The following is a 23,294-nucleotide window of genomic DNA, read 5'->3' on the forward strand; positions in this document are numbered from 1 at the left end:
GGCATAGGATGAATTTCCCTCGGCACAGCTTTGTTAAGCTGCGTGAAGTCCACACAGATACAAAGAGTACCATTTGGTTTTGGAACTGGAAGCATAGCTGAACACCACTCTGTTGGTTTCATGACAGGAGAAATGACTCCCATCCTGGTCATCTCTTCCAGCTGATGTTAAGTTTGGTTCATCAACAGGTGTGATATCTTCCCAGGTGTAAAGATGTATGGCATCTTCTTTTAAACCTATGTTATACTCGGTCTTCAGTCTTCCTAGACCCGAAAATAGTTCTGGAAAGTCTGCTTGAAAGCAACTGTTGGACTTTAGCTGTTTAATTTTATCCATTTTTAAAAATTAGATGTAAGTCTAAGCATGCTTTTCTGCTTAACAGAGAAAATTCTTGGTTTTTCAGAACGTACAGGGTTTCCAGTATCTGCCTTCCCCTGTATTACAGTGTTGCTTGTAGCTTTCCCTTGACCTTCACTTCAATCCCTCTGTATCTGCTGGTTGCAAGCAATGCATCGACAACCACAGCTCTTGGTCTGGCAATACTGAAACGTGCATCTGTGTCCAATTTGAAATTAGTAATATGTCCATTGACATAAATGTCCACCATCTGGAATCCCTGATTGGGATACGAACATACAAACTAGGAGCAGCGGTAGACTATTCGGCCTCTTGAGCCTGCTCCACCATGCTATAAGATCATGACTGGTCGGTTTGTGGACTCAACTTCACTTTCCTGCCTACCCCTGATACCCTTTGACTCCCTTGTTTGTCAAGAATCTGTCTACCTCTGCCTTAAAAACATTCAATGACCCTGCTCTCTGGGGAAGAGAGTTCCACAAACTCACTACCTTCTGAGACAAAAAAGTTCTCCTCATCTCTGTCCTAAATGGGAGACCTCTTATTTTTAAACTGTGATCCTTAGTTTTAGTCTCTCCCACAAGGGGAAACATCCTTTCAACATCCACCCTGTCAAGTCCTGTCAGGATCTTAAATGTTTCAATAAGATCTCCTCTCATCCTTCTAAACTACAATGAATATAGACCCAACCTGCCCAACCTTTCCTCATAAGATAAGATCAGATCATTAATCTCTCCTAGGAGGTCTCCTGGTTTATTTTCCAATGGAAGTTGTTCCACTTCATTCACAGCTTTATGTGTGAAGACTTTTTGTTTGGCATATTTGTAAGAAGTGGTCTTGCTCTGGCACATCTTTCCAAAATGGCCTGTCTTTTTGCAATTAAAGCATTTTGCTTTACTAGCAGGACACTGTTTGTGCCTGTGGGTCCTTTTGGCACCACAGTGGCAGGGTTTCATGGCATCCTGCACCTTCCCACCTGAGTTAACCTTTTTATCTGTAGAGTGCTTTTCTGTCCTGGGTTTCAGGATTTCTACAGTCATCAGATTTTTTCTGACCCAATGCTTCTCTTCAGCCAGCAGGATGGCTGTTTTCTCTTTGAACCTTTGCCTGTCGCACCATCTGAATCGCTTTCTCAAGGGTGAGGTCATCATTTGACTGTGAGAGATCTGATAAAGACTCATCAGCTATTCCCACTACTATTCGGTCCTTTATTAACTCAGACTTCAGTCCTCCATACTCACATCCCTCAGCCAATCTGTACAAATCATTAATGAAAGCATCCACTGATTCGCCCAGCTTCTGGACCCTTTTATTAAACTTCGGTCCTTCCCAAATCTTATTGTTTCTTAAATTAAAGTACTTATCAAAGGCTTGTAAAACATCATCAAACTTGTCTGAAGCCTCATTGATGCCTTGTCTTACGATCACGTCATCAGCAATTGCACCCATGAAGTATAGTAGTGCATTTATTTGCTCCACTTCAGATCTTCTGTGTAGCTGAGAAATTATTCTAAATCTTAGAAATTGTTTTCTCCACGTAGACCAATTCTGTATCTGATTGGGCCCTTCCGAATTCTGAAAGCTTTCAGGCATCATGTATTTTGAATCCATCCTTTGATAAACTCTTCAGAGTGTTGCCTTACTATTTAGAAATTTTCATTGCTTTAATGGGGATGTTCCCGCTCTTTTCAGAGGTTTCCCCTGCTTCAACTTTGCGATGCGCTCGAGTAATGGCCGCCAACTCCGGACCCACCCTTCGTGAGGGATCGGCTTTTCTCCCTGTTTTGCCTGCTGTTAGACAATGTTTCTACCCTTTTCAAAAGGTTTCTCACCTGATCCCTGACCATTGCTCTGTTCTGTGACTTGTAATGTGTGATCGCTAGACCTGGATTCTTCTCGCAGACCACCACATTTCTGTAGTGCAACCTGAATGCCTTTGCGGCTGACTCACTGACTGTCCATATCTTCCTTCGGATACAGAGCAGCTCTGGAGCTCTTTGCAGTCTCCCTTTGAGATCTGCAGTCTTCTTGGCACTACTGTACTGGGTTAGAACCATAGAACCATAGAAAAATTATAGCACAGAAGGAGGCCATTCAGCCAGTCGTGCCTGTGCCGGCTGAAAAACCTAGCCGCCCAATCTAATCCCACCTTACAGCACCTGGTCCAGAGCCTTGCCAGTTACAGCACTTCAGGTGCATGTCCAGGTACCTTTTAAAAGAATTGAGGGTTTCTGCCTCCATCACCGTTCCTGGCAGTGAATTCCAGACACCCATCACCTTCTGGGTGACAAAGTTTAACCTCATGTCCCCTCTAATCATTCTACCAATCACCTTAAATCTGTGCCCCCTGGAAATTGACCTCTCCGCTAGGGGAAACAGGTCCTTCCTGTCTACTCTATCTAGACCCCTCATAATTTTGTACACATCTATTAAGTCACACCTCAGCCTCCTCTGTTCTAAGGAAAACAACCCTAGCCTATCCAATCTTTCCTCATAGCTGCAACTTTCGAGCCCTGGCAACATTCTTGTAAATCTCCTCTGTACTCTCCAGAACAATTATGTCCTTTCTGTAATGTGGTGACCAGAACTGTATGCAATACTCCAACTGTGGTCTAACCAGCGTTTTATACAGTTCCAGCAGGTCGTTCAATATTCTTTGGGTATGTTCACCATTGCCACCACATTGTACATTGTTGACAGCATTTAAGATGCTAGGTTGAGCTTTGTTTACAAAATTCTCAGAGTCTGTGTCTGTCTAAATAATAACTCGCTTATTGAATTTACACAACTATATACACTCTCCTTAAGCATGTCTTGTTAGTACCTCTCAAGATGCTTCTTGCTTCTTCCAAGCCTATTACCCATGTGACAATTACATTATTACCATTACTACAGTGGGAGAGGTTACTTTCACAGTCTGAAATATTAACCCTTTCAGACCCATATACTACAGGAAACTGTCTCCATACCAATTAAAGGCTCACCCACATGAAAATCTTGACTTTAATCAGTTTCCCATTGGAGGTGGGTTTGGGAAAACAGTCCCGGCTCCTGTTTCCTGCATCCATGGGAAAAATTGAGCTCAATATCGCTGTCTAAGTTTCCATTCAACCTTGGCTACTTATCTTCCACAGAGTTGATTCGCATTTTCTGACCCAGCAGTACACTGCTTTGGATTGCACTGGGTGCTGCTGGTGGGCACAGAGTGTGAAGAAGGGAGTTTGGTAAGTGAAGAAATTCGGTAAGGAGGAGAACTATAAATTAATTAATAAAAAATAAATTTAATTAAATTAACACAATAAAGATGGGACAGGTGATGAGTCACGGCTGCAGTATGTGGGAGCTTCTGGATGCCATGGCAATCCATAACAACCACGTCTGTAGAAAGTGTCTGCGGCTTGAGGAGCTTCGGCTCATGAGTCATTGAGCTGGAGGCTGAGCTGCAGACAGTGCACTGCATGGTATTATGCAATGGGATAGGAGTAATTAATGACCTCATAGTGAAGGCACCCCTAGGAAGCAGCGATCATAATATGATTGAATATTATATTCAGTTTGAAGGAGAGAAGAGTGTGTCTAAGACGAGTATTTTAAACTTAAATAAGGCAATTACTGGGCATGAAAGCAGAGCTAGCAAAAGTGAACTGGCAAAGTAGGTTAAGGGATAGGTCAATAGAGATGCAGTGGCAGACATTTAAGGGGATATTTCAGAATACACAGAATAGATACATTCCAACGAGAAAGAAAAATTCCAAGGGGAGGACCCATTATCCGTGGTTAACTAAAAAGTTAAAGGTAGTATCAAACTTAAAGAAAAACATATAATTGTGCAAAGATGGGTGGCAGGTCAGAAGATTTGACAGAATATAAAAAGCAGCAAAGAATGACTAAAAGATTAATAAGGAAGAAAAAATTAGAGTAAGAGTTTCTATAGATATTTAAGAAAGAAAAGAGTTAACAAAGTGAGCGTTGGTTCTACAGAAAGTGAGTCTGGGGAATTAATAAGGGAAAAGAGGGCAGATGAATTGAACAGGTATTTTGCATCGGTCTTCATCATAGAGGATACAAGTAACATCCCAGAAATAGCTGTAAATCAGGAAATGGAAGGGAGGGAGGAACACAAGAAAATTACAATCACCAGAGAAGTGGTACTGAGCAAATTGTTGGAGCTGCGGACTGACAAGTCCCCGGGTCCTGATGGACATCATCCTAGGGTCATAAAAGAAATGGCTAGTGAGATAGTTGATGCTTTGGTTTTTAATTTTCCAAAATTCCCTAGATCAGGGAAGGTTCCAATAGATTGGAAAATAGAAAATATAACTCCTTTATTCAAAAAGGGAGGGAGGCAAAAAGCAGGAAACTACAGGCTAGTTAGCTTAACATCTGTCATAGGGAAAATGTTAGAAGCTATTAGTAAAGACGTTATAGCAGGGCACTTAGAAAAATTCGAGGTAATCAGGCAGAATCAACATGGTTTTGTGAAAGGGAAATCATGTTTTACAAATTTATTGGCGTTCTTTGAAGAAGTAACATGTCCTGTGGATATAGAGAAACTGGTGGATGTACTGTACTTAGATTTCCAGACGGCATTTGATAATCAAAGATTATTGCGGAAAATAAAAGTAGGGGGTAACATATTGGCATGGATAGAAGATTGGCTAGCTAACAGGAAACAGAAAGCAGGCATAAATGGGTCATTTTCTGGTTAACAAGATGTAGTGAGTGGTGTGCCACAGGGATTTAAGAAAGGGGCCTCAACGTTTTATAATTTATATAAATGACTTAGATGAAGGGACCGAAGGTATGGTTGCTAAATTTGCTGATAACACAAAGATAAGTTGAGAAGAGGACATAAGGAGGCTACAAAGGGATATAGATAGGTTAAGTGAGTGGGCAAAGATCTGGCAAATGGAGTATAATGTGGGTAAATGTGAAAATGTCCATTTTGGCAGGAAGTATAAAAAAGAAGCATATTATCTAAATGGTGAGAGGTTGCAAAACTCTGAAATGCAGAAGTTTCTGGGTGTCCTGGTGCATGAATCGCAAAAGGTTAGTATGCAGGTACAGCAAGTAATTAGGAAAGCTAATAGAATGTTATCATTTATTGTGAGAGGAATTTAATACAAAAGTAGGGAGGTTATACTTCAGTTATACAGGGCATTGGTGAGACCACATCTGGGGTACTGTGTACAGTATTGGTCTCCTTATTTAAGGGAGGATGTAAATGCGTTGTAAGCAGTTCAGAGAAGGTTTACTAGACTAATACCTGGAATGGGCAGGTTGGCTTATGATGAAAGTTTGGACAGGCTAGGATTGTATCACTACAGTTTAGAAGAGTAAGAGGCGACTTGATTGAAACATATAAGATTCTAAGGGGTCTTGACAGGGTGGATATGGGAACGATGTTTCCTCTTGTGGGAGAATCTGGAACTAGGGGTCATTGTTTAAAAATATGGGGTCGCCCATTTAAGACAGAGATGGGGAGAAATATTTTCTCTCAGAGGGTCATGAGTCTTTGGAACTCTCTTCCTCAAAAGGTGGTAGAAGCAGAGTCTTTGAATATTTTTAAGGCAGGGGTAGATAGATTCTTGATAAGCGAGGAGGTGAAAGGTTATTGGGGGTAGGCGGAAATATGGAGTTGAGGTTACAATCAGATCAGCCATGATCTTGTTGAATGGTGAAGCAGGCTCGAGGGACCGAGTGGCCTACTCCGGCTCCTAATTCATTTGTTCGTATGTACAGAAACATTGCATTCTGTGGAGTTTATAATCATGTAATGATAAGAACAATGACAGATCTTTTGGCCCATCCACCATGTTCCATATGAGATCATCTCAGTCTATAACTATCTCTTGAGCCTTAACTCCCATTGTTTATTTAATAATTCTCCAGCTCATTTTCTTGAAGGAGTTAATCAACACACCAACAACTTTTTTAATCTGCTCCTCATATCTATTACTCTGGGAAAAGTCTTCTAAGGGTTGGTTGTTTTGAACCTGTGCCTGCTAGTTTTGTGTTCACAAGCAAGTTAAATAACTTGCTTATATCTGTGTCATTCATGCATCGCTCTGTTTTAAAAGCACTGATCATCCTTCAAACGTACTCTCCAAATCAAATAAACTAAGCGCTTCCTTCTTATAAATTCATCATCTAAATCCAGAATCATCTCTGTAACTCTTCTCATCACTCTTTAATTTGCAAATGTCCTTTTGAAAATGGGTATTCAGAATTGCAGACAGTATTCCAACTGTGGCCTCATCAGTGATTTTTGCAAGATTAGAATAATCTTTTAAACCTAAAGGAGCTGATAATCTCAATCTAGCACAGCAATCTAGCTCTTTCCCTGCTGCGTGCATCTGTAGCTCTATGAGCTGCCTTTGAGCTATGATGAGTCAACTCATTTTCATGATATTGTGCCTCGCCCAGTGCACAATGCCTAATGCACTGAAAGCATACTGGGGTCAAGGAGTGGTTTATCCAACACTGGCAGCTCTTGAAAAGCTGCTGGTTATCTTGCGATTGAGGGGGGAAAATGGCTGCAGCAAGGCTAAATGAGTGATTATTGTTTCAAATGTCCCATAAACCTGGGAGTAGCAAGTTTGCCAAATACACTGCACTCAATTTTTAAATGTATGCTAGGGATGATGCAGTAGCACACAATTTCAAACAGCAGTCACTGTCAGTCACTGATCAAGTCAGCCCTGTACTCAAAGTGGCTTCAAGATTTGCTTGAAGGACACTGCCCAGTTGTCATGGCCTCTTCAGTAAATTGTATTCTTTGCATACAGATCCTCTTTGACATATGCCGGTCTGAATGCCTTTGCTTATGTCCATGGCTGGTGGCATATAGATGGCAACTTCCTGCTTGCTTAAGATATGAGAGCACCTGCCTGGCATGCCTCTACCTCCAGAATCTATACAGAGAGGGAAACCTCATTAGATACCTACGGGTGCTTGATAGTCTGCATAAGTTCCCTATGTAAACAGGTGTGCATAGCTTCAGCAGTAAAAGGAAAAAGAAGCAGTTCAATCAAAATATGGCTGCTTGTTTAAACTGCAAAACAGACACCCATTAAAAAAAGTGACATCATAAACTGTGAGAATGAAGCTCAAATGGCATATAATTTATGCCTGAGCACAGTTATTATCATTTCAGGGATTGGTTACTTCCATAACTGATTCCAATTTTGTGAGTTTGCTATAGTTTACTCAGTGTTGATTTCATTTCCTCAGCAGCAATGGGTCTTTTGGTGTCCGGTGAACTAACGTTCCTAATGGAGGAGAATGTTAACACTGCAAGAATTATTAACTTTGCTTGGACTATGACGTGAAAATATCCTAGTGTTTGTTGAGAATTTGCAGGGGTTCACAAAAACACTTTATTGTCAGTACCTCACGGGAAAGGAGACTTTTGATTCCATGTTGAAAATGAACACAAAGAAATATGTAGCAGATATCATCACTACAAGAGATCAGAAAATAACCCTCACTGGAGCATCATTACCAACATTAGAGATTTCAGGCACCAGAAACAAAGCAACTGATCAGATGAAACTCAACTGCTGAATACAGTCAAATGGGCAAGGTGCAGAATAGTGGGTGCCAAAAGCTACCAGTGGCTGAAATCAAAATTGTTGGTTCCAGCTGCTTTCATGGTCTAGTTCTCACCACTTATAGTGGCCACATTCAACTCAATGGGATTTTCCTAATATCGGACAAATACATATGGTGCAAATGGCTGGGGGCTGGAATGACAGACTGAGCTGCTCAAAATTCTTAGATGAAATGCTTAAGGTTTATGAAGGATGAGAATGTACTGTAGCCAAAAATGATTGCCCACCATTTGCATGTGTGCAGCATTCCCATTCCTTTCAGGAAAGAACAAGGGCTATTGGGAATACCTGTAAGAGAGTTGAGATTTTCCTAGGTCTCAACACATTTTGCACTGGGTAAAGTCTGCTGAGCTTTATAATTTCTATGCCAACCATGACATAGAGTTAAACATATCCTCAATGTACTTAGCTTAGAAAAAATGGGTTAACAGCTGAATTCTGACAGTAAGCAATAACTATCTGGCCCTCATATTTAAAAAAAACCATAAAAAATACTGCATTCATCAGATACTCTTTCCATAAGAATGTTTTTTGGGGGAAAACACATTTTAGCCTCATTGTGCCACCTTCATGTCCCTAGATATAAATTGTTCACCCAATGGTTCAACACACCATTAACATATCTGTGCTCCATGACCTTCTGGTCAGCTATTCTGTGACCTTGTCCTATCTACACTTTCTCCTTTGTTACCTCTTGCCCCACCCCCACTTTACTTGCTTGTAACCTTTTACATTTCTAATATTTGCCAGTTCTGAAGAAGGATCACTGACCTGAAACGTTAACTCTGCTTCTCTCTCCACAGATGCTGCCAGACCTGCTGAGTGTTTCCAGCATTTCTTGTTTTTAGTTTAATTTTGGAGCCTCCTCAAAGGCCTGCAGACGAGCACAATTAGCAGAAACATCCAATAGTGATTAACCATTCTGGGGGCTGTGGCCAATTTTGTGGATGGGGCTAACTTCTAGTGTGATGTTTTTTAAACGAGTTCAAAAGATTGCAGAAACTGGAATTGTGCTGAAAGCAATTTACACTTAAATTTCTGTGGTCCTTTGCATTGAAAAACCAGCATAATTGAGTCGAAATTCCAAGTCAGGATATTGGATGAGTTTCCTGGACTTATGTCTGTTAGAACAGAAGAGGTATCCCCCGTGTACTGTGATTGCTACTCAACCATAAAAAAAGATTTTTATTTTTAACACCGAATTGAACACAAATGCTGCAGCCACCTGTACTTATCACATTCTGCTTGAAATCTACATTGCACTTGTAACAATACCCATTCCTTTGTAAAGGAGCAGTGTTCACTATTTTCTGTATTTTTAGCAAACAGGATTGCTGAAAGTCCATCATGTATAACTGGAATATAGTGCTGAATACAATGAACATAAATTAAAAACATTTAGAAACTTTGCGAATGAAGATGTGACTGCTGTATTGAAAAGAAACTGATCTAATAAAGTGAAACCATTACGATTTGTCCTTTAAAAGAGAATAGAACTGTGTGTTTTTCCTCACTGTGAGGTGTGGAAATACTGGGATTTGGAGCAATAAACCAAGATCAATGTAATCCAAGGGAAGATACCCTTGATATTGCACAGTTCCAATTTGCAACCTATAGTGTTAAGATTTGCTCGGAATTGTGGTTCTGATATGGGATTTATATTCATAACCTGCTCCAAAAGTCAAAATATTACCAAATGATCTTACTAAGCAATAAGTGGATGTAGATAGATCACAATTTACCTAATTCTCCAGTGACATTCCGGCCTCCCACTGCATACAGATTTCCTGAAAGAGCACTTAAATGGAAGAAAGTTCTCTTTTCATTTAGGGAACCCATCTGTTTCCACTTGTTGTAGCGGGGGTCATATCTGTATGTTGTATCAACAGCAGTTTTTCCTTTTGTGTCATAGTTGCTCTGCCCACCAACTACAAAGAGGAAATTTCCGATCACAGCTACACCATGCTGGTAACGCGGCACATCCATGGCAGCCAACGACTTCCACATTTGGGCGTCCTCATCAAACAAACGCAGCTCCTTGCTCACCAGTAGCTGCTGGCGGAGCACACCACCCAGAGTGACCAGGTGTGTTGAATTGGAACGGATCCTAGTCCTTTCTGACTGCATGATTGGTTGCATGTTGGGCAACATCTGGTAGTTGCTAGCTTCAAGTAGAAGGTTAACACAAGTGGTATCAGTTCGCATGAACTCAACTTTCTGAACATGTTCAAGAAGGTCCTGCGGTGAAATCAATGGGAAGCGAATGTGCTTCATCAGTTTTGCAGCAAACTGCATTCGACATTCCTCCTGCTCCAGCCACTGACAGGCAGCTTTAAACAGCTGAAGCTCAGAGCAGTTTTTCAGGCTATCATTGCCAAGTGCAAAGGCAAGTTGGTCGTATGACAACTTAATAAATTCTCCATTGTTTAACATAGTTGAGAAATTCTTCAGTATACAGTCTTTGATATAATCATCTACTTTGGTCAAGTGGTAAGCATTGGCAATACGACCAATTTCTACACAATTTTCAAGAGAAACCTGGAAAATGAATTCAAGGAAGGTTACTTAATAAGCACAGTTTACCACCAATAGTTCCGGTCTGGCAGAAGTCAACACTATCTCAGCACCATGAGTCACGCAGCATCTTATTTCAATGCGAGATCTTATTAGGATGGGAATTTCCTACATCAAAGCAAGAAAGAACAGCTGTGGATCCCATGTTTCTACTGGCTCATTGATATGCCTTTATACCATGCATATTTGTACAGCAATTAATCAGGCTGTCTGGTTCATAAAGAGGACAGCTAATGTATATTGGTCATTCACATAATTATTGGGAGTGGTGGTGGTGGCGGGGAATGGGGGGCGGTGGTGGGCAGGATGAACAGAGAGCTACTTAAGAGTTCTGTGCATTTATGCTCCAGCACACAACGTCATTACTAAAGTAGCAATTTTATCTTCTGTTTAGAAGACAATGACAAGAATTTCAATATAGCATCAACTTTAAAAGTGCTGTAGAGTTTCATTTTGGTTCACAGGGTTAATACACATGGGAGATTTTTCTATTGAAATGTTAATACACCAAGGGTTACATTTACTCTTTATTAGTGTACTGGAACACAAGCTAATGTAATATGTCATTCAGTGCCCTTAGGCAGAGCTGAAGTTACTTTATTCAACAGTATAAAGTACCGTTTCACACAGGCAAGTAAATTCATGAGGTGATTTAAATTAATCACCAGTATGTTCTTAGACCAGGATTTTGTTGGGGCAAGAATAGTCTCATATTACATATCCTAAAACCTGATGCCACTTCCTCTCTGGCATAAACAACAATTTGATTTAGGATTAAGCAATGCTGAAAGAGTGAACAGATGAAAAAGATTGCCAAGTTTAGCACAGGAATAAATTAGAAAGGATTGACTGAAACGGCCTTCCTGCTCTGTGTCAATTGAGACCCTTAACTGGGTAATTAACCCCCAATTAAGGGCCTCTTTCTGCCACAGTTGCAATTACCCATGTGGTGGGTGGCCATGTGGCCGCACAGAAAGCACGGCATGAAAATCCATGTGGGCTGCTTCCACCCCTCCCGCCTTGACCTACCTTAAGCCTGGTTCCAGAGTAGTTCCTTGGTGTCTGATCACTGCAGCTACAGCAGCAGCCACTGCCTCTGCGGTGTCCAGTTAAGTGCCTGATTGGCATTAAATTTGGCAGGCCTTCCATTGAAGAGGTGACGCAGGGATCCCGGCGTCTGTTTCCCCTGACATCGAGGCCGCCACCATAACATTTGACCCACTCTGTTCAACATGTCCAATAGTTGGAAAAATTTGCAGCCTGACATTCTGCAATTGGCTGTCTGGGCCTACTTGCCTGATTAAGTGAGGAACCATTCCAGGGTGCAAAGGTGCACAGGTACACTTTGTGAGTAGGTCTTTGATGAATTCACTTTTCTATTCCAAAACTTTTAGATCTAAGATATTTTGTCAATTTAATAAACAGTTCAACAATGGACCCCCTTTCAGAAGGCTGTAGTCTAAATCTTAGCCTCCAATGGTGAGGTTCACCAATTCTTGACTGAATCAATAGAACTCTTTAGAGCGATCAAACTCTCTACGGAGGAGATTGGCAAAAGCAAACATAACCAACCTGAAACTGAGTAGCATCCCAAATCTCTGACTCAGATTGCAGTGGATCATGGAAGATAATAGCATGAAGCCAAAGCAAAGCAAGAGCTGAAGGCAAAAAATAGAAGCATATTTTCAACACGAATCCTACCGCCCCAAAAAAGTGAAACAAGTATTTTATTTGGGCATAGAGATAATGAGACAAACCTGAGAAATTAGAAGCTCTTTACAGAACTCAAGAATAGGCATTATCTGGAGGAAGCTGGCTGCTTCTAGTGTGTCCTGGAGGTTGTCCATATTGAGAGACAGCTTTGATGTATAGATGAACTCTATGATATTTTTCAGTCCTATTTTGCTTATTCCATGCAGTTTGATAGACATCAGCTCTTGTTCTTTCATACCACCTAAGACCAATTGAACCTGAGGTTAGATGTACAATGGTTCCAAATGCTCGAGCATGCACTTACTACATTTGTTAAAGTTGTACAAACTCTATCTGTGAGCACTCATTAGGAACAGCTTTGAAAAGTCACAAATTCAGGTTATTTGAGTCCTTTAAGAGACAGCAGAGAGATTTGTAATGGCTGAAGTGAAACAAAAAATGTTGGAAATACATGAGTTAATGCTTTAAGATAAAGGTCTTTCCTTAGAATTAAAAAGGACAATTGATGAACCTCTTTATAAAATTGAACAAAACAAAGAGGTTAAAAGAAAACAAAAAGATAAAAGTCACGACCTTGAAATTTTTCAGTTGTAGCATTGAGATCGAACTTCACGGTGCCAACCAGTGCTGCAGTTTTCAGGGTTAGTGAGAGGGCACATCATTTATAAAGGGACAGGTGGGCACAGGTGCTACTATGAGCTCATATACCACTACCAGCCCACCTTCCCATATTTTCTGGAAACTTCAGTGCCTATCTATGGGGCAGCGGGCTATTAGTCCCATCACGGACCCCATACATGACCACTGATCCCTGAGGGGGTAGATATGCAAAAATAATTTCCAGTGTCCCCAGAGGGGTTTAGACGGTCTCCTGCAGGAATTACAGTGGGATATTGCTGTAACCCCTGAAGAGGTGTCAGGCATTTTGCATTAAATAGACAAATTACTAGTACAAAGTAGCATCCATTGAGTTTATTAGATTGTAAATTGATTTTTCTTTTGAAGCAACGAAAAGAGATGAAAAGTACATGGATGATATGCATTGTCCATCTTAGTCTATGAAAAGTTATTAGAAGAATAAAAAGTGAAAAAAGCACTGAAAAATGAAACAGAGGTTGGAAGATGAATTGGAGAAACTGGCAGGTGAATGGAAGAGACAGTTAAAATCTGCAGCTGCATATGCTCAATGTCCAGACTGGAAGGCTGCAGAATGCCCATGAGAAAGATGAGATAATATTCTTGAACAGTGGTACATCTGGCCGGGACCTTCACCATTGTACGATCAAGGGGAGATCCCCTGGTTTTCTTGGCACTGACAGGCATCTGTACCACTAGGGGCCCATCTAGAAACTTCTCATTGAAAGTCTGTCTGGAGAGTAGCTGGTCAAATAACTGGAATACTTCCTTATAACTTAGGTGTAGATTTTTCATGAAGGTTCTCATAATTTTCTCAGGTAACTTTGGTGGCCAATCAGCAGAAACTCAATAGAAATGTCATAAACAAATCTTCTGCTAAAGTTACAGCAAGTAGAACATCCCAACACCAACCTCCCCCCCCCCCACCCCCACCCCCATAGACATTCTACCTCATAGTTTGTTGGAAGGTGTGGAACATTCATTGTTTATGTTAGATGACCTAAATAATAATTGATAAAAATCATAATTACCTGTGAACATGGCCTTAAAATAGTCACTTGCAGATGCCATCATGGCTCTGTGCACAGGAAACCTTTCATCTCCATCTTCTGGCACTAAAGTGACATCACAGAGTAAACCATCATTCCTCAGGTTGTTAAATCCCTGAGAAAGGAAGAAAATAAGAGCACCAAGATCAGAATTTAATGAATGTAAAATATCACGACAAGAGTGAAACCATATTAGAAGTAAACGCAAATGGGCCAAAAATCTGTGTCTAAAGATTAGCAAATTAATTAGCCACCAATTTTAACTCTCATAGTTTGTCAACATTATAAGATAGACCTAATGATTGAACAATCCTTAGTGTTATTCTTGGAAAGAAACAAAACAAAACTTGCAAAAATATTGATAGAATATTTTCTCAATATAAGACAAGTGCACAAAGAGAGATTTTATACCATTTTGGCAGACAAAAGCTCAATCCCTGATTTCAGTCTGGTCAGTGGTAAAGAAAGTTTGATGAGCAAGTGAAAATTAACTTCTCAAACTCTGCTTGGTATGACTTCACCTGAAAATGACTTATTTTACTCATAGATGCAAAGCACCCACATGTATGACAGGAATAAAAATATTTTTGAATTTACCTGCAGCACAGCTGAACTGTGTGTCTCGCTGTTGAAGGCTTGAGGGCTCCCAAGAGAGGCAGAAGACTGACAATCTTTTGACACTCCCATCCTACTACAGGCCAAAGACACTTTCAGAGGAAAAGTGTCCTCGTCTAGCAGTGAACTGAAAGGCAGAATAATATAGACAGATGTTTAGTTAGGTAATGAGGGTCAGACATCGCTCTGTCACAGGCAACACCTGTTTCTGGGACATTCCCTAGGAGAAAATATTAGGCCAGATGGGTCTGCATTAGAATACATAACTGCAAATGTATCACTAAGTATTATTGTATCCCAACTGTCAGTAAATGGAATTTTTTATGCAAATAGTCTATTTATAAGTAGTTTCCATTTATATCTTTATGCCAGCTCTTTTGAATCTGATGCCAGTTTGGAACACCAAAATGATAAAACTTTCATACTCAAGCAAAATCTGAATTGTACTGGATCAAACTTAGACTTGACATTGACAGCCAGACCAATTTGGAGCCCTGCTCATTAAAGCAGAAATTGGGGTATTATGCAGAAGCTGGGCGATATTGTATGCTCACCCTCATGGCATGTTTGAAGGTGGGGACAGCATTTAACTGGGCGGGATGGTGGTGAGTGGGGACACCCGCCACCTTCCTGCCACCAATTGAGGCCCTTAAGGGGCAATTAATGCCCAGCTAAGGGTCTCTTCCTGCCATTGCTGGTATTAACCCAGCAGCGGGTGGGCCTGTTGCCATGCAGTGAGCACAACATGCAAACCCATGCGGGGCTGCTTGTGGTCTCCGGGTGGGGGGGGTTCCCTCATTCAAAGGCACTCAGTGCCTGATTGAGGGACACGGCACGGAGGAGAGGGGGGCCACTGAGAGCCAGTCCCCTGCCCTTACTGCCAACCTGCTACACCCTCCTCCCCCACAACTCCCATCCCGTGATACCCCTCCCACCATCGCTCACCTCTGCCCTGGGTTCCTTCCCGATCCTGAGCCTCCGGTGGGTGTCATTCTGGCAGCAGCCACCGCCTCCCCAGTGGCGCTGCTGAGCAACAGAGCTGCTGTCCTCTTTTTGGCTGGCAGCTCTCGGCAGGCGGGATTTCCCTCCCCTGGAGTCCTGATTCTGGGGAGACCCACCGGTGCCCTCTCAAGTGCCCGATTGGCTCATAAGACTGGCGAGCCTTCCCGCAGGAGGCAGTGCGGATCTCTCGCCAGCTCTCCAGCCGGCGACCAAGACTCCCTTGCCTCCATAAAATCCCCCTGGTCGTGCACTGCTTCTCCAACTCTACGGTGGTGCTGCTCAGAGGGTGGGACCTCCATTGCCAGGGTCCTCGATCCCGTGGAGGGCCTACCGCTGTCCACTTAAGTGCCCTATTGGCACAAGATGTGGCAGGCCTCCCACAGAAGTGGTAATGCAGGGTTCTCGGTGTCGCTTTTCCCCATCACCAGGATAAAATCTCGGCCCTCATGTTAGACTAACTCAGTGAATACACAACAGAAAGATGCCAACGAAGATGTGATTGATTATTTTTTACATTAATTCGAGAGATTGCAGTCTGAAGAACATTGGGAGCTCCAAAAAGTGTCAATTTTTTAGAAGCTTGGGTGATTTGAAAAATTGCTCTGGGTGTGTCTGCACTTTGTGTTCAAGTACAACTCAGCAGTGTGAGTCAGCACAGTACGTAACTGAGAAAAAAATGGCACTGAATACATATTTTGGAACAATGGGGGAATTCAACCCTAACAAAGGGGACTGGTGTAAATGTGAATGAAGGTTACACATTTGTCTGCAAGCTAATAAAATAGGGGATGAGGATGAAGTGAATGTTTTCCTCACCATGATAGGGCCAGATGCTTTTGAGGTTGTGTTTAACCAGTGTTGCCCATGAGACACCAGTACTTTGGACTATTCTGAAATTAATGAGATTCTGGACTCATATTATGGCACAACTAAGAATGAAATTGCACTCCAGGTTGCATTGCATGAAAGGAAGCAGTTGTCAAGTGAGTCTATTGCAGATTATATTCTTTAATTAAAGAAACTCTCTCATCACTGTGGTTCTGGCACTGACTTAGAAGTCAACCTTACAGACACGCTTATTGGAGGTGTAAAGAACAGTAAAATCCAGACCAAGCTTTTGAGTAAAGGCATCAAGTAGACGTGGAAGGAGGCCAGAGCCAGGGAAATGGCAGAAAGAGATAGCTGCAGATTGCACTAAGCCAGCAGGGGAAGTCCACCAGATTTCAGTGGGAACCAGGCCACGGCAGCCAAGTTCACAGTCTCAGGGTCAGAAATTTAGATGCTACCATTGCCATGGTCAAAATGCTATGCCTGTGGAAAAGTCTGTCATATCCAGATGGCATGCAGGAGTAATGGAAACAGTAATGCTCCAGGTCTCAGCAACGCACCAGGTTGAGTTTGTGGTAGACCTAAAGCTAGTTCAGGAGCCTGGAAGTCCTTGAACGTGCACATGATAGATATTGAAACAGAAGTTGATGTTATTGAGCAGGAAGATCAAGAGTTGTACTCAGACAAAAATCAAGAAAAACAACACATAGAAGATGACAGTAAAAAGGCTGAAGATATAATTCTAGTGCCCACAGTAAAATGAAAGTTGGAGATTCTCAACTTACTTTCATCATTGATACAGCCACAACAGTGTCTGTTATCTTGGAAGGAGGGTACAACGAGTCCCAAAGTCACATTCCCTTACAAAATATTGGTGTGAAACTGACCAGTTATTCCAATAACAGTATTCCAGTGTTAGGTGAAATTAGTGTTAGGATGGAATACGATGATGCATCCTATTACTTGCCAATCTTAGTAGTAGGAGGGAACAAAGTCTCCCTGATTGGAAGAAATTGGCTTAAGCAAATTTGTTTAATCTGGGCTGAGTTATTTACAGTAGGGATCAGTAAGAGTATGTCTAACATTGAGGAAGTGCTAAGAGTGCACAAAGTGGTCTTTGAGCAAGCAGCACCAAATGATAAAATTAAGCATTATGAGACCGAAGTCAAGATAAAGCACAATGTACAGCCAACATATTGCAAAGCTAGGCCAGTGCCATAAGCATAGTTAGAAGCAGTAAGCAAAGAGCTGGATAGATTAGAAAGAACAGGGGCAATTAAAAAGGTGAAGAGCACCCATTGTGGTAGTTCAAAAAGCAGACGGGTCCGTTCAGATTTGTGGAGATTATAAACTAATAGTAAATAAGGTGATTGAAAATGATACCCACTGTCTACTAATGACTTGTTTTTAATTTAGCAAATGGGAAGGTGTTCAGTAAGATGGATCTGTCAAATGCATATTTGCAATTAGAATTAACTGACAACAGCAAGGAATTGCTACCATTCATACACACAAAAGGTTGTACCAGTATGAAAAGTTACCATTTGGGGTGTCTACTGCTCCTGCAGTGTTCCAGTGAGTCATGGATCAGATACTAAGTGGGAAAAAAGAAGTTTGCTGCTTCTTGGATGACATTTTAATTAGCAATAAGACAGAGAAAGAGCACATTGTAAGGTTGAACAAAGTCCTAGATCGATTACAAGAGTATGGCATCAAAACTAAAAAGCACAAGTGTTGCTTCATGGTGTCAAGTGTAACATACCTAGGTGGTGAAGGTATCCACCTAATGCAGAAAGTTGAGGGATTTTGAAAACAAAGATACTGAGAACAAAGAACTTAGAACATTCATAGGAATTGATTTGTATTAGTCTAAGTTCATCCCCGATTTAGCTAATACATTCGCTCCATTGTATCAACTGCACAAAGTTGGAATAGAATGGGATTGGTCTCTGCAGTATCAGAAAGCATTTGAAGAGTGAAGAAAGTACTGAGTAGCGATACTGTTTTGACCCACTATGATCCCAAGAAATCATTGTTTTAGCGCACGTGCCTCACCACAAGAGTTAGGTGTGGTGTTATCTCACATAATGGAAGACGGAGTGGAGAAGCCTGTAGCATATGCTTCGCATACTTCAATGAAGTCAGAACAAAATTACTCAGAATTTGAGGAAGAGACATTAGCGATCATGGTATGGTATTCCAAAGTTCCATAAATGCCTGTATGGTAGAAGTTCACTTTGTTAACTGACCACCAAGATTTTACGATCATACATGGTTCAAAGACAGGAGGACCATCTCTAGCGGCAGCACGATTTCAGAGATAGGTGTTAAATTTGATGGCCATTAGTACAATATTAAATATTGTAAGTCAGCAGATCATGCAAATGCAGATGTTCTTTCAAGATTTCCCGTGAAGACTGATTCAATTTTAGCAAATGAGTTACCTGTGAATTACTTAACATACATAAATGACATGCCAGTGTCTGCCAGAGGAATTAGTGAAGAAATTTGTAAGAATGTTGTGCTCAGTAAAGCGCTCAATTATGTCATGAATGGCTGGTTTAAAGAGTGTGATGAAGAGAAATTGCAGGAGTATTTCACACGTAGAAATGAACTGAGTTTATACCAAGGCTGTCTCCTATGGGGTTTAAGAGTCATTATTCTGTCAAGGTTTAGGGAGAGATTGTCAGAGGAACTTCACCAAGATCACGCAGGGATAGTTCGTATGAAAGCAGTAACAAGAAGCAATTTTTGGTATCCAAAGGTAGATAGAGATATTGAAAAGTTGGTGAAAAGTTGTGAAGTGTGTCTCAGAATGAGAAATGATCCAACCAAGGTTCCTTTCAGTTCCGAAGAAGGGTCACTGACCCGAAACGTTAACTCTGCTTCTCTTTCCACAGATGCTGCCAGACCTGCTGAGTGATTCCAGCATTTCTTGTTTTTGTTTCAGATTTCCAGCATCCGCAGTATTTTGCTTTTATTTTAAGGTTCCTTTCATTCCCTGGTCAAACACAAGAAAACCATGGGAATGAGTACATGTCGATTTCTTTGAAGTGGAGGGTAAAGAGTATTTTGTTTCGGTTAATATAGATATTGTGTCAATGCCTAATACCACGAGTGCCAAAACTACTGAGGTTTTGAGAATTTGAGGTTTGCAATTTATGGGTTGCCAGCAGTGTTGGTGTCAGATAATGGTCCACAGTTTACATCAGAAGAGTCTGAAATATTCCTAAGAAGTCAAACACACTCTAATATCACTCAGCATCGAAGGATGCTGCAGACGAAGTGTACAAATTTGAAGAGGTCTTTGCAGAAGTATTTGCTAGGTGACAAGCTTGGCAGTATTTTCCAGGTTTCTCTTTGACACAGACTTGACAATTTTCTGTTCTCTTACAGAATAACCCCACTGTCTACAACAGGTTGCTCACCTTATGAGTTAGTGTTTAAACACACTCCTAGGACAAAGTTTAGTTTGCTTTAGCCTGATCTCAATAGCAAAGTAAGAGAAAAGCAAGACCAAGTGAAGATGAGTCATGATACTCGAGGCATGAAACTCGTGAATCTCCTCTGTACCCTCTCTAGTGTAATTACATGCTTTCTGTAATGAGGAGACCAGAACTGAATGCAGTACTCAAATTGTGGCCTAACTAGTGTTTTATATAGCTCCAGCATAACTTCTGGAAATATTGGTCATATATGTTTTAGTTGTGATTACAGTAACAAGCATGCAACCCAACCTGTTAAATGTCAGATACTGTAATTGTATTCTAGGAAAATATGTACATGTACCAGTTTATATTTTAATATATATATTGTTTTTTTTTAAAGTGGGCTAGGGAGTATGGTATATTTTAATAGCTGAGCATTTTGTATACTGTCCTCTCTGTTGGGGAGGTGGAATAAGGTTTGTTCAACAAAGGCTGCTTGCACTGTGAGACCGCATGTTAGACTAACTCAGTGAATACACAATAGTTTCACTTCAATTAGTAATAAACTATAAGGGGACAAATGCAACATCATCACTCCCAATTTACAGTCATAAAATGGCTGCAACAACGCTGAATTTAGCAATGTGACAGCCAGTATCTGATGTGTGTGTGTATGTTTGGGCAACTGCTAAGTTCATTAGAATTTTTTTTAGGCAGTCCTGGTGGTTGCCTGAAATGAATGCACCCCTCATTTCAAGATTGCAATGAGGGTCATGGGTACATTTCAGGACCCATTTGTTAAATTTGTGAAGACTAGTTGTATCTTGCGCTGTGCAGGCTTCGACTAGCTTTTGTGATTCAACAGTGGTCTAACCAGAAGTGGAACCGACTCGGGATAAAGCTATCTTAGATCTAGTATTGTGTATTTAGATTAGATTAGATTAGAGATACAGCACTGAAACAGGCCCTTCGGCCCACCGAGTCTGTGCCAACCATTAACCACCCATTTATACTAATCCTACACTAATTCCATATTTCTACCACATCCCCACCTGTCCCTATATTTCCCTACCACCTACCTATACTAGGGGCAATTGCTAATGGCCAATTTACCTATCAAATGAAGCAGGGTTAATTAGTAATGTCATAGTAAAAGAGCCACTGGGAATTAGTGACCATAATACCATTGAATTCCATGTTAAGTTTGAAAGTGACATACTCCAATCACAAATAAGAATCTTAAACTTAAACAAAGGTAATTATGTAAGTATGAGGAGAGAACTGGCTAAGGTTAATTGGTTCAATAGGCTAAAAGGCCTGGCAGTAAATGAACATGGTAAACCTTTGAAGAAACCATTTGAAATGTTCAACAAAAATACATTCCACTGAAAAAAAACTCAGCAAGAAAGACCCATCCGTGGCTCACTCAGGAAATTAAGGATAGTATTAAATTAGAAGAAGAGGCTTACAATGTTACAAAGAAGGGTAGCAAGTCTGAGGATTGGGAGTGTTTTAGAAACCAGCAAAGGGCCACCGAAAAGTTGATTAAAAAAAGGAAAAAAAATAGAATGAGAGTAAACTAGCCAGTAATATAAAAACAGATTGTAAGAGCTTTCATAGGTATATAAAAAGGAGAATAGCTAAAGTAAACGTTGGCCCTTTAGAAGCAGAGACAGGAGAAATTATTATGGGGAATGAGAAAATGGCAGAGGCATTGAACAAAGTAGAAGACACAAGTTTCACACCAGAAATAGATGGTAACCTAGCGGCTTAAAAGAATGAGGAAATTAATGAAAATCATATGAGCAGAGAAAAAGTATTAGAGAAATTTAAGGGACTAAATCTGACAAATCCCGGGGACCTGATGGCCTACATCCTAGGGTTCTAAAAGAAATAGCTGCAGAGATAGTGGATGCATTGGCTATAATTTCCCAAAATTCCTTAGAATTGGTAATGGTCCCATCAGATTGGAAGTTGGCAAATGTTACACTGCCTTTCAAGAAAGGAGGGAGAGAGAAAATAGGGAACTACAGGCAAGTTAACCTAACATCAGTCATTGGGAAAATGCTGGAAACTATTATTAAGGAAGTCTGAAGAATGCACTTAGAAAAGCACTTGATTGGAACAAGTCAACATGGTTTTACTAAAGGGAGATCCTGTTTGACAAATTTCTTAGAGTTTTTTGACGATGTAACTAGTAGGGTAGATAAATGGGAACAGTAGATGTAGTATACCTGGATTTCCAAAAGGCATTCGATAAGATGCCACACAAAAGGTTAATAATCAAGATAAGGGCTCATGGAGTTGGGGATAATATATTAGCATGGATAGCGACTGGATAGTGGACAGGAAGCAAAGAATGGGCATAAAGGGGGCATTTTTAAGTTGACAGGCAGTGAATAGTGGAGTGCCGCAAGGATCAGTACTGGGGCCTCAGTTATTTACAGTCTATGTCTGTAGGCACTCTTGATTATTTCAGGGGTAATGCTGTCCTTTCCAGGGGCTTTTCCACTGGCTAGAGAATCAATGGCATCACTGAGTTCCGATTTTGTTGGCTGTATGTCCAGCTCATCCATGACTGGTAGAGGCTGGGCTGCATTGAGGGCAGTCTCAGTGACAACATTCTCCCTGGAGTACAGGTAGTGCTCAACCCAGCGGTCCATTTGTTTGCATTGGTCAGTGATTATGTCCCCTGATTTAGATTTGAGGGGGGTGATCTTCTTGATGGTTGGTCCAAAAGCTCTCTTAATGCCATCATACATTCCTCTGATGTTTCCGGTGTCTGAGGCCAGCTGAATATGACTGCATAGGTGTTGCCAGTAGTCATTTGCGCAGCGCCTGACTGTTCTTTGTGCAGTGCTTCTGGCTGCTTTAAGTGCTACGGATGTTAACTCGCTGGGGGCTTTCTTGTAGTTCAACAGTGCAATGCGCTTAGCGGCTATGACAGGTTCCAGCTCTTCAATATGAGATTGAAACCATTCTGCATTTCTCTTCGTACGTTTGCCGTAGGTGGTCAAAGCTGACTCATAGTACAAGAATTAAGTACAGGAATAAAGAATTCCTGTTATAATTAAATATCCCATTGAAACATACAAAATTCTGAAGGGGCTGGATAGGGTAGACGCTGAGAGATTGTTTCCACTGGTCGAGGAATCTAAAACATGGGGACGGTCTCAGGATAAGGGGTCGATCATTTAGGACTGAAATGAGGAGAAATTACTTCACTCAAAGGGTTGTGAATCTTTGGACTTCTCCACCCCAGAGGGCTGTGGAAGCTCAATAATTCAGCATGTTCAAGACAGAAATTGATAAATACCTGGATACTAATGACATCAAGGGATATGGGGTTAGCGTGGGAAAGTGGCATTGAGGTAGATGATCAGCCATGATCTAATTGAATGGGGGAGAAGGCTTGATGGCTGAATGGCCTACTCTTGCTCCTATGTTCCTATATTCCTAAACCTACGCACACAGCACGT

The 23,294-nt window shown here is 41.1% G+C and overlaps 1 protein-coding gene across 4 annotated transcripts in view; it reads right to left on the reverse strand.

Annotated features, from left to right (window-relative positions):
- Positions 1–23,294, reverse strand: part of si:rp71-68n21.9 (kelch-like protein 13) — a 97,154-nt gene that overhangs the window by 19,237 nt on the left and 54,623 nt on the right. For all 4 annotated transcript variants that reach the window (XM_068040757.1, XM_068040759.1, XM_068040756.1 and 1 more), the window contains 4 exons: positions 14,540–14,684; positions 13,925–14,057; positions 12,302–12,498; positions 9,713–10,508 (listed from right to left, as the gene is read on the reverse strand). In XM_068040757.1, coding sequence (XP_067896858.1) covers positions 9,713–10,508; positions 12,302–12,498; positions 13,925–14,057; positions 14,540–14,629 — 1,216 coding nt within the window. In that variant the 5' untranslated portion in view covers positions 14,630–14,684. The remainder of the gene's footprint in view (positions 1–9,712; positions 10,509–12,301; positions 12,499–13,924; positions 14,058–14,539; positions 14,685–23,294) is intronic.

This window comes from Heterodontus francisci, chromosome 10 (genome assembly GCF_036365525.1).
Source record: "Heterodontus francisci isolate sHetFra1 chromosome 10, sHetFra1.hap1, whole genome shotgun sequence".
Taxonomy (NCBI): domain Eukaryota; kingdom Metazoa; phylum Chordata; class Chondrichthyes; order Heterodontiformes; family Heterodontidae; genus Heterodontus; species Heterodontus francisci.